Source organism: Rattus norvegicus, chromosome 3 (assembly GCF_021556685.1).
Source record: "Rattus norvegicus strain SHRSP/BbbUtx chromosome 3, alternate assembly SHRSP_T2T, whole genome shotgun sequence".
Taxonomy (NCBI): Eukaryota; Metazoa; Chordata; class Mammalia; order Rodentia; family Muridae; genus Rattus; species Rattus norvegicus.
This window is the reverse complement of record NC_141536.1, coordinates 32,857,499-32,870,684: the sequence shown is the minus strand read 5'-3', so window position 1 is coordinate 32,870,684 and position 13,186 is coordinate 32,857,499. Positions and strand designations below refer to the sequence as shown.

Sequence of the window (13,186 nt, the reverse complement as noted above, 5' to 3'; positions counted from 1 at the left end):
TACAGTTTCCCCTAGCTCTCCCCCCTCCCCAGTTTCTCCCCTCCCATCTGGATCCACCCCTATCTGTCTCCCATTAGAAAACAGGCTTCTAAGGGATAATAATAAAAAAAAAAACATAATAAGATAAAACAAACGTCTAATAGTATTGGTAAGCTCTATTTGGAACTTGATCTTATCCACTGAAATCTAGCCCTATATAAGCGGATGTTTTCTATAAAACAATGTAGCCTTTATTCCTGTTAGCTTTTCTGTATGCAGAGACACAGAATTTTAATTTTAATTTGCTAGTTAGTATTGATTTTGCCTATGCAACTGTATGTTATGAATAAGAATATTTGAAAAACATATCCATGCTAATTTTTTTCAAAGAGAATTTGCTGTTTATACTCAAAATGTTAGAACACACAAAACTGTGGATGTTCAAAACAGAGACTAAGCAATCCCTCGCATGGCGGTTTCTAGCTACCCTTTCTCTTAGGATGGAGTCAGGAGATTTCCTAGCCCTGTGACAGCATTACATACTTGTTCCTCCTCCAGGACTGGTGAGCACCAGAGAAGGGTGTGGGGCCTCCATGCTTTGGTGGAGGGTGGCCACTGCAATGATCTTTCTCTTATGTGTGCACAGCTTTGTGACATCGTCATCTGCCTTAACGTCTTCTGCCGTTCTCTGCTTCACAGCAGCTCCAGGATCAAAGTTAAACACCTGGAAGAAAACCAGACTCTGTTTATAGTACGTCTATGAGACATTTAAGAGAAAACCTCCTGCTTACACAGAGAGAGGCTGTGCACGAATTAAACTACAAACAGGAATTAAGCCTTTAAGGTTTTAAATGGAAGGAAAACAACTTTACATAATTTAAAAATACTTCTGGCCAAATAGTATTTTTTTAGTGACAGACAATGAAAATTATACAAATTTTATGATAGTTAATTTAATTAAAGACAGGGAAGGGTATAAAATCTAATAATGTTTGTAATTTAGGTACTTCCTGACGGCGTGACAGCACAGAAACAAATGGAGCACACTGTGACAAACGTGAAAAGCCACAGCATCCCGGCTGGCTACTCTCCCTGCTGCTTACTCTGATGGCTGATCTAAAAATCTATTGTACGTCAAAAATTCTTATTATATAAATTTCTTTTAAAAATATGGTAATATACAAAAAGAAAAGGGTGTTTATTAATCTTTAGTTTTAAAATTAGTACTAAATACACATATCAGAGAATAATTATTTATTTTATTCCAAGTAATATTCACCATTTTAAATTATATTGCTTTTTTAGTTTGTAAAGCAGTAAAATTGCTTCATATTTTTACAATGAGAGTTGAACTTTGTGATTTTTAAGAGCATCTGTGGCAGATTTACCAATACCAGTGCAAAAAGAACAATTACAGATTTGAGTAGCCATAGTAGTGAAATAAACACCCTGTACTATAAGCAAAGCTCCAATGAAAGAGGCAATATGTCACCTTTGAAAATGAATCAAATTATTTGTTTCACAATCTTTAAGCATTCCAAAGTGCACACAAAATAACTGAAGTGAATACTAAGGTAGAAGTGAGATGCCAGATGAGAAAGGCAAATACATGAAATGATTGACCCCAAACCCAGACTGCAACGCTGCTGTAGCTGTGCTGTGAAACGGTTACCTTGGGAAGAATAAGAGGACACTCCAAGCCACACTTGCATGTTCCATCAGTAAGCAGGTATGTCTTAACCTGGTCCAAGCAAGATAACAGAGACCCACTGGGGCTGTAAGACAGTTTAGAAAAACATCAGCAAACAATCTGACTACATACATGAGTGCACATGCTTTTTAAAGAAAAATGTATATGCTTTTTTTAAAAGAAAGTAAAATCGATAGACTTATTGGTCCTTTATAAGATAGTATTTTCCTAGTATAGAAAGTTATTTTATTTCCAATATTATGTTAGCTACTAAATTACAGATGTTAACACTGTTTCTTTCTTTGTAACTGAAATATTTTTCAGGAAAATACATATTTTCATAGAAAATGAGACAATGTATTTTGTAAACCTTGGGTTGGATTAAAGGGAAACTCCTATACTTAGGAAAGGGCATTAACAAGTAAGAAAGGAAGAGGAAAAAAATGCAAAGGTAATGTTTTTCATTTGAACCATGAGATCTGCTTTAGGCTGGCTGAGGAAAAAGGGAAATGGCAGCATGCAAACCATCACTCCTGGATAGAGTCTATTCTGCCTCCACTGAAACAGTACTTGAAATGGGCTATGTTAAGAGGCAACTTATGTTGTGTTCATAAAAAATTATACAAGTTACTTTGGCACAAAGAAAAAGCCTAAAAAAATTCTCCATCTTAAGTGACCTATTTAGGGTGTTTTAGATGACAAGAAAAAATAATAATTTCACATTGTAGACTGGAATTTCACTGTAGCAGACAGAGGCACAGATGCCTTTATAGGTCTGATAATTTTGATAAACAATGTAACTAAAAGATATTGTTTTTCTCTCATGAAGAATTAGTATGTTTAATACAAAGAAACCGCTCAATATTTTACTTAAAACAAAGTGTATGGATGGCAACCTAGAGAGAATTAATTGTAAAATTTAGCCTAAAGTGAAGAATTCCTAAAGTCTATTAAGAATACTCCAGACACTTTAAAAATACTTCCCTAACACTCAGTTCAGTCTTTTTTCTTCAGTTGTAGCTCTTTAATTAACTTTTGGTAGTAATAATTAATGTAAAAATAGTTATGTCTTGAATCACAGATAACACTTAAAGGATCGGAAACAGGTGGCAAGCTTAACTAACATGAAGCCTCTGTGCCACGAGGCAGGAAAGGCTGGAAACTAATCCAGAGATGAGCTGTGTGCAGGCAGCTGTGTGTGCAGGACTATGTGCAGGACTGTGTGCAGGGCTGTGTGCAGGGCTGTATGCAGGGCTGTGTGCAGGGCTGTGTGCAGGACTGTGTGCAGGCAGCAGGTGTGTGCAGGCAGCAGCTGTGTGCAGGACTGTGTGCAGGACTGTGTGCAGGACTGTGTGCAGGCAGCTGTGTGTGCAGGACTGTGTGCAGGACTGTGTGCAGGGCTGTGTGCAGGCAGCAGCTGTGTGCAGGGCTGTGTGCAGGCAGCAGCTGTGTGCAGGGCTGTGTGCAGGCAGCAGCTGTGTGCAGGGCTGTGTGCAGGCAGCAGCTGTGTGCAGGCAGCAGCTGTGTGCAGGGCTGTGTGCAGGACTGTGTGCAGGCAGCAGGTGTGTGCAGGGCTGTGTGCAGGACTGTGTGCAGGCAGCAGCTGTGTGCAGGGCTGTGTGCAGGACTGTGTGCAGGCAGCTGTGTGCAGGGCTGTGTGCAGGCAGCTGTGCGTGCAGGGCTGTGTGCAGGCAGCAGGTGTGTGCAGGCAGCTGTGTGTGGACGGGAGCAGCAGAAGGTGGGCTAACTTCCCACTAACGTTCCAGCAGTGATTTAACTGGCATCAGCCAAACAGATCAGATCCATGTTGGCTTGATTTAACTGGAAAACATTTACCTTATCTGGGAAGTTCTCTAAGAATTCTTGGTGTTCAGATTTGATTTGAAGACATTATACTGAGAGGATTATCAGACATTCAAGACTAGGGAGATTTGGAAACTCATGCACAAGGTCACTGTGAATTCTTAGACTTCAATTTGTTTCTTTTTTACTCCTAGACTTAACCTGACTTTTGGTCAAAGTGATGTGAAAAGTTGATTTCATAATAGTTATCAAGACTTTGAATCACTTGGTCCAGGTTGTATGTAATTTTTTTTCTTTATAGATCTTGAACAACATGAATACAAACATGTCTCTGATAATGTGCAGTGTTGTATTAGTAATAAGATATTTCTGGCAATCTATGAACAATGGTGATAGTAGGAATACTTTGAGGAAATTAATCATGAGTGTTTGTGTATCTTATTTTCATGGGCTAGACTACACATTCCCTACTTTTTTTTTATTCCTTTCAGTAAATGAACAGGGAACACCTTTAAAAGTACAGAAAAAAAAGAAATATATCCGACAAAGAAATTTCAATTGGAATTAAGTTTATCTCAAGAAACTCTTACCCAAACCAAACAAATCCATATCTAAACTGCCTTCTTGAGTTATGGCATATGATTTTTTAATATTTATATATCAAAGAATATCTCATTCATTCAAAGAATATTGCATTCGTATATTTTTGGTTTTTACTTTGTCTTTGTAAGGATAGGGTTTCTGGTATCCCCGACTGATTTAACTCACTGTGTAGCCAAAGCCTGTTCTAACGCCCTAGTCTTCCTACCTCTATATCATAAATTTTAAGATTATAGGCATGCACCATAATGCCCACCAAATATATATATCTTTGTAGAACTGAAGAATTCTGTTGAAGTTAGGTTACAAAAGCCACACTGAAACCCATATCACCACTATGTGCTGTATCTTGTAAATATTTCCATTTTGAAGTGTATCACAAAAATGTATATATCCAATCTGTCATTACTTATTAAAAAACTATAAATAAATTTAGGCATCAACAGCTAAATAAAGAAGGCTAATTTTTTTTTTTAAGAATTGGACTCATTGTGTAGCCCTGGATGGTCTAGAACTTGCTATGTAGACCAAGGTAGTCTTGAACTCACAGAGAGTTCACCTGCCTCTCCTTCCCAAACACTAGGGTTAAAGAAGTGGGTCACCATTCCTAGGTAGGGAGCTAAAACTTTATTAACAGCCAGACAATTTATTCCATTCATTTTCTTCTCGTTCTCTCTCTCTCTCTCTTTCTCTCTCTCTCTCACACACACACACACACACACACACGCGCGCGTGCGCGCGCACACACATACACACATGCATTTATATGCTTGCCAAAAACATGAGCATCATGACTTTGTTTTTGCTATTACAGTAAGAAAAATGATTAAAAATCTTACAGAAAAGGTAAAAGTTACTTTAAGCTAAAAGGTCTAACAATGAAAATTGCTAATTAGCTTCAGAAAGGCTAGATGGAGTATTCTGTAGCAGGATGACTTTTAAAATGAGATGTTGGGTCTATTTCCAGTATTTTACATTCTCCTGTGAATATAGTATTCTTGTTTAGATTCCTTTTAGAAAGCTTTGCATTTTCTTTATCATTATTACAGAGAAGCAGAAAGATAACTTCACATAGACAAAAGTAATACATAAAGATTCTCTTCAATAATCTAAGGAAATTTACGTTGCTAAAGAGCACAGAGGAAAAATTCTTGTGTATTTCTAGCACAGAGGTCATTTATTCGTCTATGTTAGGTGCTGTCAGTCAAAACCTTTTGTTCCCTTACAGAGGATCGTCTTTTACTGCCTTCATCTTGAAACTGCACACTTGGAGGTAAGAGATAATGAGAGCTCACCTGATGTAAAGCACGCCATTATGGTCCACACGACGCTGCCAACCCACGGGAACCTGGATAGCCGGAAGACCTCCTTCCTTGTCTCCTCCGTCACACTCTTTGCCTCCATTCATTTTCTGTGTCTGCTTGGGGTGCTCCAAAGATATCAGCAATAAGATGATATCCTTCTATTACCGAGCATGGTGGCCTTTCAAAACTGGGCCAGCATAGCACAGTTTTCCCGGACTACGAAGTACATCGGGAAAGTTCGGCTCAGTTTGGAACCAAGTCCTTGAAATCAGCCATTGTGAAAGTGTTTCCCATTATAATCTATATTAAATAAAAGAAGTATTTCATTCCTAGGCATGGTCTACATAGGCAAAACCAAACACTCTCAACCAGGGAAAATCATAATTCACCTATGCTGGTACCTGTCTGAAGCAGAAGAGGAAGGGATGAAAAGTTTTTAGTTGTACATTTTGTCCTGAACCTTGATACTGGACTAAGATAACCTCTACTGTCTAGGATCTGGTCTGCTTTGACACCACCAGCCAGTTAATGTCTCCAGTACTGCCTGCCTTTAAAGGCCACATTCTTTAAGCTTCCACTTCATTTTCCAATGTGAATCCAAGGTGTTGCAGGCTGGTTCATCTGATGTTTTCATGACTTCAAAATTCCATCAATGTAGCCTGAAATATATGTAAATACATAAGCTGCACATTTAAAGTTGAAAATTGAGAAGCCACATTAGTTAAATAAAACTTCTAAATGTACCTGGCCACTTTTGTGTTCTCTGTTGTTTTTTTTCTTTTTAAAGTTACCTTTTAGTGTTTTTAATTGAAATAGAATAATATCACTTTCCTCTTCCCTTTCCTTCCTCCAGCTCCTACCATCTACCTCCCCTCAAACTCCTCCCATGGACAACTCTCCCCCGTCACTCTCAAGTTCATTTTTTTCTGTGTACACACACACACACACACACACACACACACACACACACACACACACACACACACTGCTGAGTTCTTTTTTGTTGTTTGGTAACATGGTTTCAGGGCTGACCATTGGGCAACTATTAAGGGGCTGGCCCCTGGGAGAGGCTAATTCTAGCAAACTTGTTTTCTTACAGATTGATCTATTTACTGTCATTAAATCATTTGATTTATTTTTCACTACGAGCAACTTTTTAATTACTTGGAGTAGATCCAAAATTATGGTTGCTCACTCTCTCTTCCTTGAACTTGAAATAAAAATATACCCACCACCTTTCATGACTTGTCTACCAGAAAAACATGTTAATGAAATCACATTTTGATTACTCCTTATTATTAAATTCAGCTATGATTAAGCTTTCTTCCCTAATCATTATATTGTACTAAATTTTTCTTTTTGAAGGAAATAGTAGTAAGAAATAAAAAAAAAATTATACATTTCTAAATGTAAAGGAAAGTTTTCTCCTACATTTGATTTAGTCAAGATTTTCTAAAACCTCTTATATTGTGGTGTACTCTCTAAACTTCTTTATTGAAAAAGACACTGACTAAAACATCAGGGATCATAGGAAATTTTGATAAAGCAATTAGATAAAAATAAGTAAATTTAAAAAGATTTTATTTAGTCTTTCAATACTATGGAGAATGTGGTGTCACAGTTCAACTGTGTTGTAAAGAATTCTTTCAGTGGTCAATTTAACATGTACTATAGAGTCATATCACAGAAGCCATGAAACCATATTAAAAATGAATAATATTGTCCTAGTATTTTAAGAATAGGACATGTGGTTCATTATCAAAAAGTTCCCAGAGAGAGCATAATTCACAAATGACAGGATTCAGATAGGTTTTAAACCAGTTTCAAAAGATTTAAGTGAGAAATTAACATATTGTCAAGTAATAAGTAGCTATAACTCCAAGAGTTAAACAGCACAAGGAGGGACACAACTAGTCAATCTCCATTCTCAGACTCTAGATATTTAAACTGGCCTAAAATCACTCGGAGGTCTTTCATTAGGAAAGCAAGAAACCTTAGAGTGAAGGCTGCTGTAGATTTAGGCATATGCTTTGTGTGCCTTGGCTCAGAGACAGGGGAAAGGCGGTGTGCTGAAGCGCACACTCATTTCATTGAAAAGCAGGAACTGTGTTTCTAGGTATGGCAAACAATGGTAGACAAGTGGAAAGTAGGGAATTTCCCTAATAACTGGGAAAAGTTCAGTGTGTGAAAAGACTGCCACATAGTGACAGTTCCAGTGGGGCTGGGACTGGAACTGGAAATTGTATTACCAGGCGCCATCTCTCGTGCTACATTTCTTACATAAATGACCCACTTTCAGGTTCAGTATTTTTTCTAACTTTGTTTTCCTTTCATTGCACTTTTGACTACAACTGTGTTTATATATTTTATTAAATACTCAAAGAGCAGTCAGCAAGTACTATGCACTGCTCTGTGTTCTAGGAATACAAAGATGGTAAATGCTATTGTACGAATATCTGTGTATTCCCAAGGTGGAGAATTTGACTTTCTGGTTTAGCTGATGATGGCATCAGGAAATGAGTATTTGAAAGGTGATCAAGTTCATGGTGGGGCTGAGAAGGATCTCTCCAACTCTGCAAGGTTACAGTGAAAAGACAGGCACGTACAGAATAGCAGGGGACCTCTCAAACAATACTGCACATGAAGCTGACTTGATTTTGTATTTCGCAGACTTAGGAATGGTAAGAAGCACACTTCTGTTGTTTAGAAGCCATTTAAATTTAGTAGCCTACACAGAGTAACAGAATAATTAGTATAATATTTTGTGTTAAGGTGTTTATGTGGAAGCATGAAGATAAAATTAAAAATTGAGCCATAATTTCACTAATATCTATTGTATAACTGCATATTTCAGTTATTTGCTTCTAGAAATGTTAAAGTATACATTAAAATAGTTTACCATAGTAAACAACAATGTATTGCCACTATTTTTACAGTGTATTTAGTCAGATTCCAATATACATACATTTTAAACATAGATTATGCATATATTTTATTTCATGAGTACTACTGTTATGAGTCTCACAATGATAATGATGGTCACAATATGATAAATGTCAGTAATCTTCATAGTAACAATGTGAGATGAGTAATATTATCTTTGGGCTTTTTTATTTCTTTTTTTAATTACCTTTTTTTTAAAAAAAAAACAAATCCAGTCATTGCCCACTTCCTGATCTGCCCTCCCAGAGTTCCTCATCCCACCCCACCCCCACCCCCAGGTTCGAAGAAGACGTCTCCCTTCTCATTACACTAGGGCTCCCCTCGCCTTGGGCCTCAAGTCTCTCAAGGGTTAGGTGTGTCTTCCCTAACTGAGGCCAGATCAGGCAGTCCTCTGTTGTATATTTGTCAGAGGGCCTCAGATCAGTCAGTGTATGCCTCGTGGTTAGTCTCAGGGTCAGAGATCTCAGTGGTCTAGGTTAGTTGAGGCTGCTGGTCTTCCTATGGGGGAAGAACTTAGAAATCAGTGAAGATCTAGTTAAGTACTATCTCCAATTAACCACTTCGTTTCTCATTCTAGACACATCATCCTTTTCTCTCTTCAGGTGACCACTGCCATTAGTTATTCTGGTCTGTATTTGTTTATTTTTATGACTCTACATAAGCAATATGTATATTGTTACATCTGTGTTACAAATATGTACAATTAAACAACTTGCTCCTTAGAATTTGGCATTTTTGGGGAAAACTTTCTCTTCAGATATTTGTATTTCTGTTGTAGACATATAAACTAAATCCATTTAATATTTTTAATAAAATTTAGTTGCATACTTGTATAGGATATTTGTGGGCCCACATGCATGTATACAGAGGTCAGAGGACAATACTATGAAGTTGGTTTGTTCCTTAGACTTTTTTTTTTTTTTGGTTCTTTTTTTCGGAGCTGGGGACCAAACCCAGGGCCTTGCGCTTCCTAGGTAAGCGCTCTACCACTGAGCTAAATCCCCAGCCCCTAGACTTTTTTTTTCATTCTTATTTCATTTTTTATTTATTTATTTTTATTTTTAAATTAAAAATTTTTTCATCTTTATTAATTTGGATATTTCTTATTTACATTTCAATTGTTATTTCCTTTCCCGGTATCCGGGCCAACATCAACCTAACACCTCCCCCTCCACTTCTATATAGGTGTTCCCCTCCCTATCCTGCCAATTACCGCCCTCCCCCCAACAATCACGTTCACTGGGGGTCCAGCCTTGGCAGGACCCAGGGCTTCCCCTTCCACTGGTGCTCTTACTAGGATGTTCATTGCTACCTATGAGGTCAGAGTCCAGGGTCAGTCCATGTATAGTCTTTAGGTAGTGGCTTAGTCCCTGGAAGCTCTGGTTGCTTGGCATTGTTGTACATATGGGGTCTCGAGCCCCTTCAAGCTCTTCCAGTTCTTTCTCTGATTCCTTCAACGGGGGACCTATTCTCAGTTCAGTGGTTTAATGATGGCATTCGCCTATGTATTTGCTGTATTCTGGCTGTGTCGCTCAGGAGAGATCTACATCCGGTTCCTGTCGGCCTGCACTTCTTTGCTTCATCCATCTTATCTAGTTTGGGGGCGGTATATGTATGGGCCACATGTGGGGCAGGCTCTGAATGGGTGTTCCTTCTGCCTCTGTTCTAAACTTTGCCTCCCTATTTCCTTCCGAGGGTATTCTTGTTCCCCTTTTTTTGGTTCTTTTTTTTTTTTTCCGGATCTTGTTCCCCTTTTAAAGAAGGAGTGAGGCATTCGCATTTTGGTCATCCTTCTTGAGTTTCATGTGTTCTGTGCATCTAGGGTAATTCAAGCATTTGGGCTAATAGCCACTTATCAATGAGTGCATACCATGTGTGTTTTTCTGTGATTGGGTTACCTCATTCAGGATGATATTCTCCAGTTCCATCCATTTGCCTATGAGTTTCATAAAGTCATTGTTTTTGATAGCTGAGTAGTACTCCATTGTGTAGATGTGCCACATTTTCTGTATCCATTCCTCTGTTGAGGGGCATCTGGGTTCTTTCCAGCTTCTGGCTATTATAAATAAGGCTGCTATGAACATAGTGGAGCATGTGTCTTTGTTATATGTTGGGGCATCTTTTGGGTATATGCCCAAGAGAGGTATAGCTGGATCCTCAGGCAGCTCAATGTCCAATTTTCTGAGGAACCTCCAGACTGATTTCCAGAATGGTTGTACCAGTCTGCAATCCCACCAACAATGGAGGAGTGTTCCTCTTTCTCCGCATCCTCGCCAGCATCTGCTGTCACCTGAGTTTTTGATCTTAGCCATTCTCACTGGTGCGAGGTGAAATCTCAGGGTTGTTTTGATTTGCATTTCCCTTATGACTAAAGATGCTGAACATTTCTTTAGGTGTTTCTCAGCCATTCGGCATTCCTCAGCTGTGAATTCTTTGTTTAACTCTGAACCCCATTTTTTAATAGGGTTATTTGTCTCCCTGCAGTCTAACTTCTTGAGTTCTTTGTATATTTTGGATATAAGGCCTCTATCTGTTGTAGGATTGGTAAAGATCTTTTCCCAATCTGTTGGTTGCCGTTTTGTCCTAACCACAGTGTCCTTTGCCTTACAGAAGCTTTGCAGTTTTATGAGATCCCATTTGTCGATTCTTGATCTTAGAGCATAAGCCATTGGTGTTTTGTTCAAGAAATTTTTTCCAGTGTCCATGTGTTCGAGATGCTGCCCTAGTTTTTCTTCTATTAGTTTGAGTGTATCTGGTTTGATGTGGAGGTCCTTGATCCACTTGGACTTAAGCTTTCTACAGGGTGTTAAGCATGAATCCATCTGCATTCTTCTACATGCTGACCTCCAGTTGAACCAGCACCATTTGCTGAAAATGCTATCTTTTTTTCCATTGGATGGTTTTGACTCCTTTGTCAAAAACCAAGTGACCATAGGTGTGTGGGTTCATTTCTGGGTCTTCAATTCTATTCCACTGGTCTATCTGTCTGTCTCTGTACCAATACCATGCAGTTTTTATCACTATTGCTCTGTAATACTGCTTGAGTTCAGGGATAGTGATTCCCCCAGAAGTCCTTTTATTGTTGAGGATAGTTTTAGCTATCCTGGGTTTTTTGTTATTCCAGATGAATTTGCAAATTGTTCTGTCTAACTCTCTGAAGAATTAGATTGGTATTTTGATGGGGATTGCATTGAATCTGTAGATCGCTTTTGGTAAAATGGCCACTTTTACTATATTAATCCTGCCAATCCATGAGCATGGGAGATCTTTCCATCTTCTGAGATCTTCTTCAATTTCTTTCTTCAGAGACTTGAAATTCTTATCATACACTTGCTTGGTTAAAGTCATCCCGAGGTATTTTATATTATTTGGGACTATTATGAAGGGTGTCGTTTCCCTAATGACTTTCTCGGCTTGTTTCTCTTTTGTGTAGAGGAAGGCTACTGATTGGAGATGTAACTCAACTTGCCAGGCATGCAGGGCAAGGTTTAACCTGCTGAGAAATGTCACCAGTGCCCAAACATTAAATTAATACTTGAGCAGTATTTGTTTTGTTCTTACTATACAGTCATTTATAGACTGGCATTAACATCCCCATGTTGGGTGATATATTCTGAACATTATTTGTTCTTTTGCAATTATACTTACATATGTACACACGCATACATACACACATATGAAACGGTCTTTGATCCAAGTCCCTATCCACTATCCTCTCTTCTCCCTTACGAAATCCATTTTTCCTTCTACTTTCATGGTTTTATTTTAAATTTTTGGTGACTCACTGAATTTAATTAGGATTTCTGACATGGGCAAAGTTGGAGAGCTATTTGAAGAAATCAGGGGCTGGAGAGGTGGCTCAGTGGTTAAGAGCACTGGCTGCTCTTCCAGAGGTCCTGAGTTCGAATCCCAGCAACCACATGGTGGCTCACAACCATCTGTAATGGAATCTGATGCCTTCTTCTGGTGTGTATGAAGAAATCAGCTACTGAGGGACATGATTCTTGCTCCCTGAGCCCAAATATGTTTAATTATGTAGACACTGTTGATTGTTCTTAAACTGTATTGCTTCTAAATATTTTTTCATTTACTGATGTATCTTGTTTTTTGTCTCTTGAGACCTATATACACATATTTATATATGAAATTGACTTAATTTATGCGTGAGTGTTTTGCCTATGTGCATGGCACATGTATGCAGCGCTTGCAGAGGCCAAAGGAGGATGACACGACTGGAGTTGGGGACAGTTCTGAGGTGTCTGTCATATGTGTGCTGAAAACTACATTTTTGTTCTCCACAAGAATAGTTAAGTGCTCTGAGCCATCTCTCCAGATCCTCTTTTTTCACGTATTAAATCATTACCAGTTTTTTTTCCCCTTGGACCCTTTGTATGGTACTAAATATTTCCCCAAAATATTACTTTCAATAATTGGGGTGGATTTTTGGGAATTTAATTACTTTCATTTATTTTGTTGACATAGCTTTTCTCCAAGTTTTCATAATGATAAATAAATTTGGTTAGTGTTCCTACACATATAATTATATAATCTTAATAATCCACCAGAATTCTTTGTTAAAATACAAGTGTATAGTTTTGGGTACTTCAGACATTCCTTAAATGTGTAACGAAATTCTAGGACAGGACTTATGGTCATATGTTTCTAAAATTTCTGATACCAATAATATTGCGTTCTTTTGTAAAATATTAAAGTATGTTCTACTTGCTTCCAGGACTCTGGCAATCTTATCTCTTATGGAGACCAACCCATCATCAGAGGTGCAGTCCTATATATATATATTTAAAAAACTTGCAGTATAAAAGTTGAACACTTTCTCCTGTTTTCCAAATTTAGCATTTTAATATTA

General features: G+C 38.1%; 1 protein-coding gene across 32 annotated transcripts in view; it reads right to left on the bottom strand.

Moving 5' to 3' along the window:
- The window catches only part of Mbd5 (methyl-CpG binding domain protein 5), a 387,213-nt gene that overhangs the window by 61,110 nt on the left and 312,917 nt on the right, over window positions 1-13,186 (bottom strand). For 15 of the 32 annotated variants that reach the window (XR_015682831.1, XR_015682836.1, XR_015682838.1 and 12 more), the window contains 3 exon segments: window positions 5,368-6,035; window positions 1,652-1,754; window positions 523-703 (listed from right to left, as the gene is read on the bottom strand). Coding sequence is in view for 23 of the 32 variants with exons in the window: in XM_087651557.1 (XP_087507683.1) it covers window positions 523-703; window positions 1,652-1,754; window positions 5,368-5,480 (397 nt within the window). In the remaining 9 variants the exon portion in view is untranslated. 32 annotated transcript variants of the gene reach the window in all.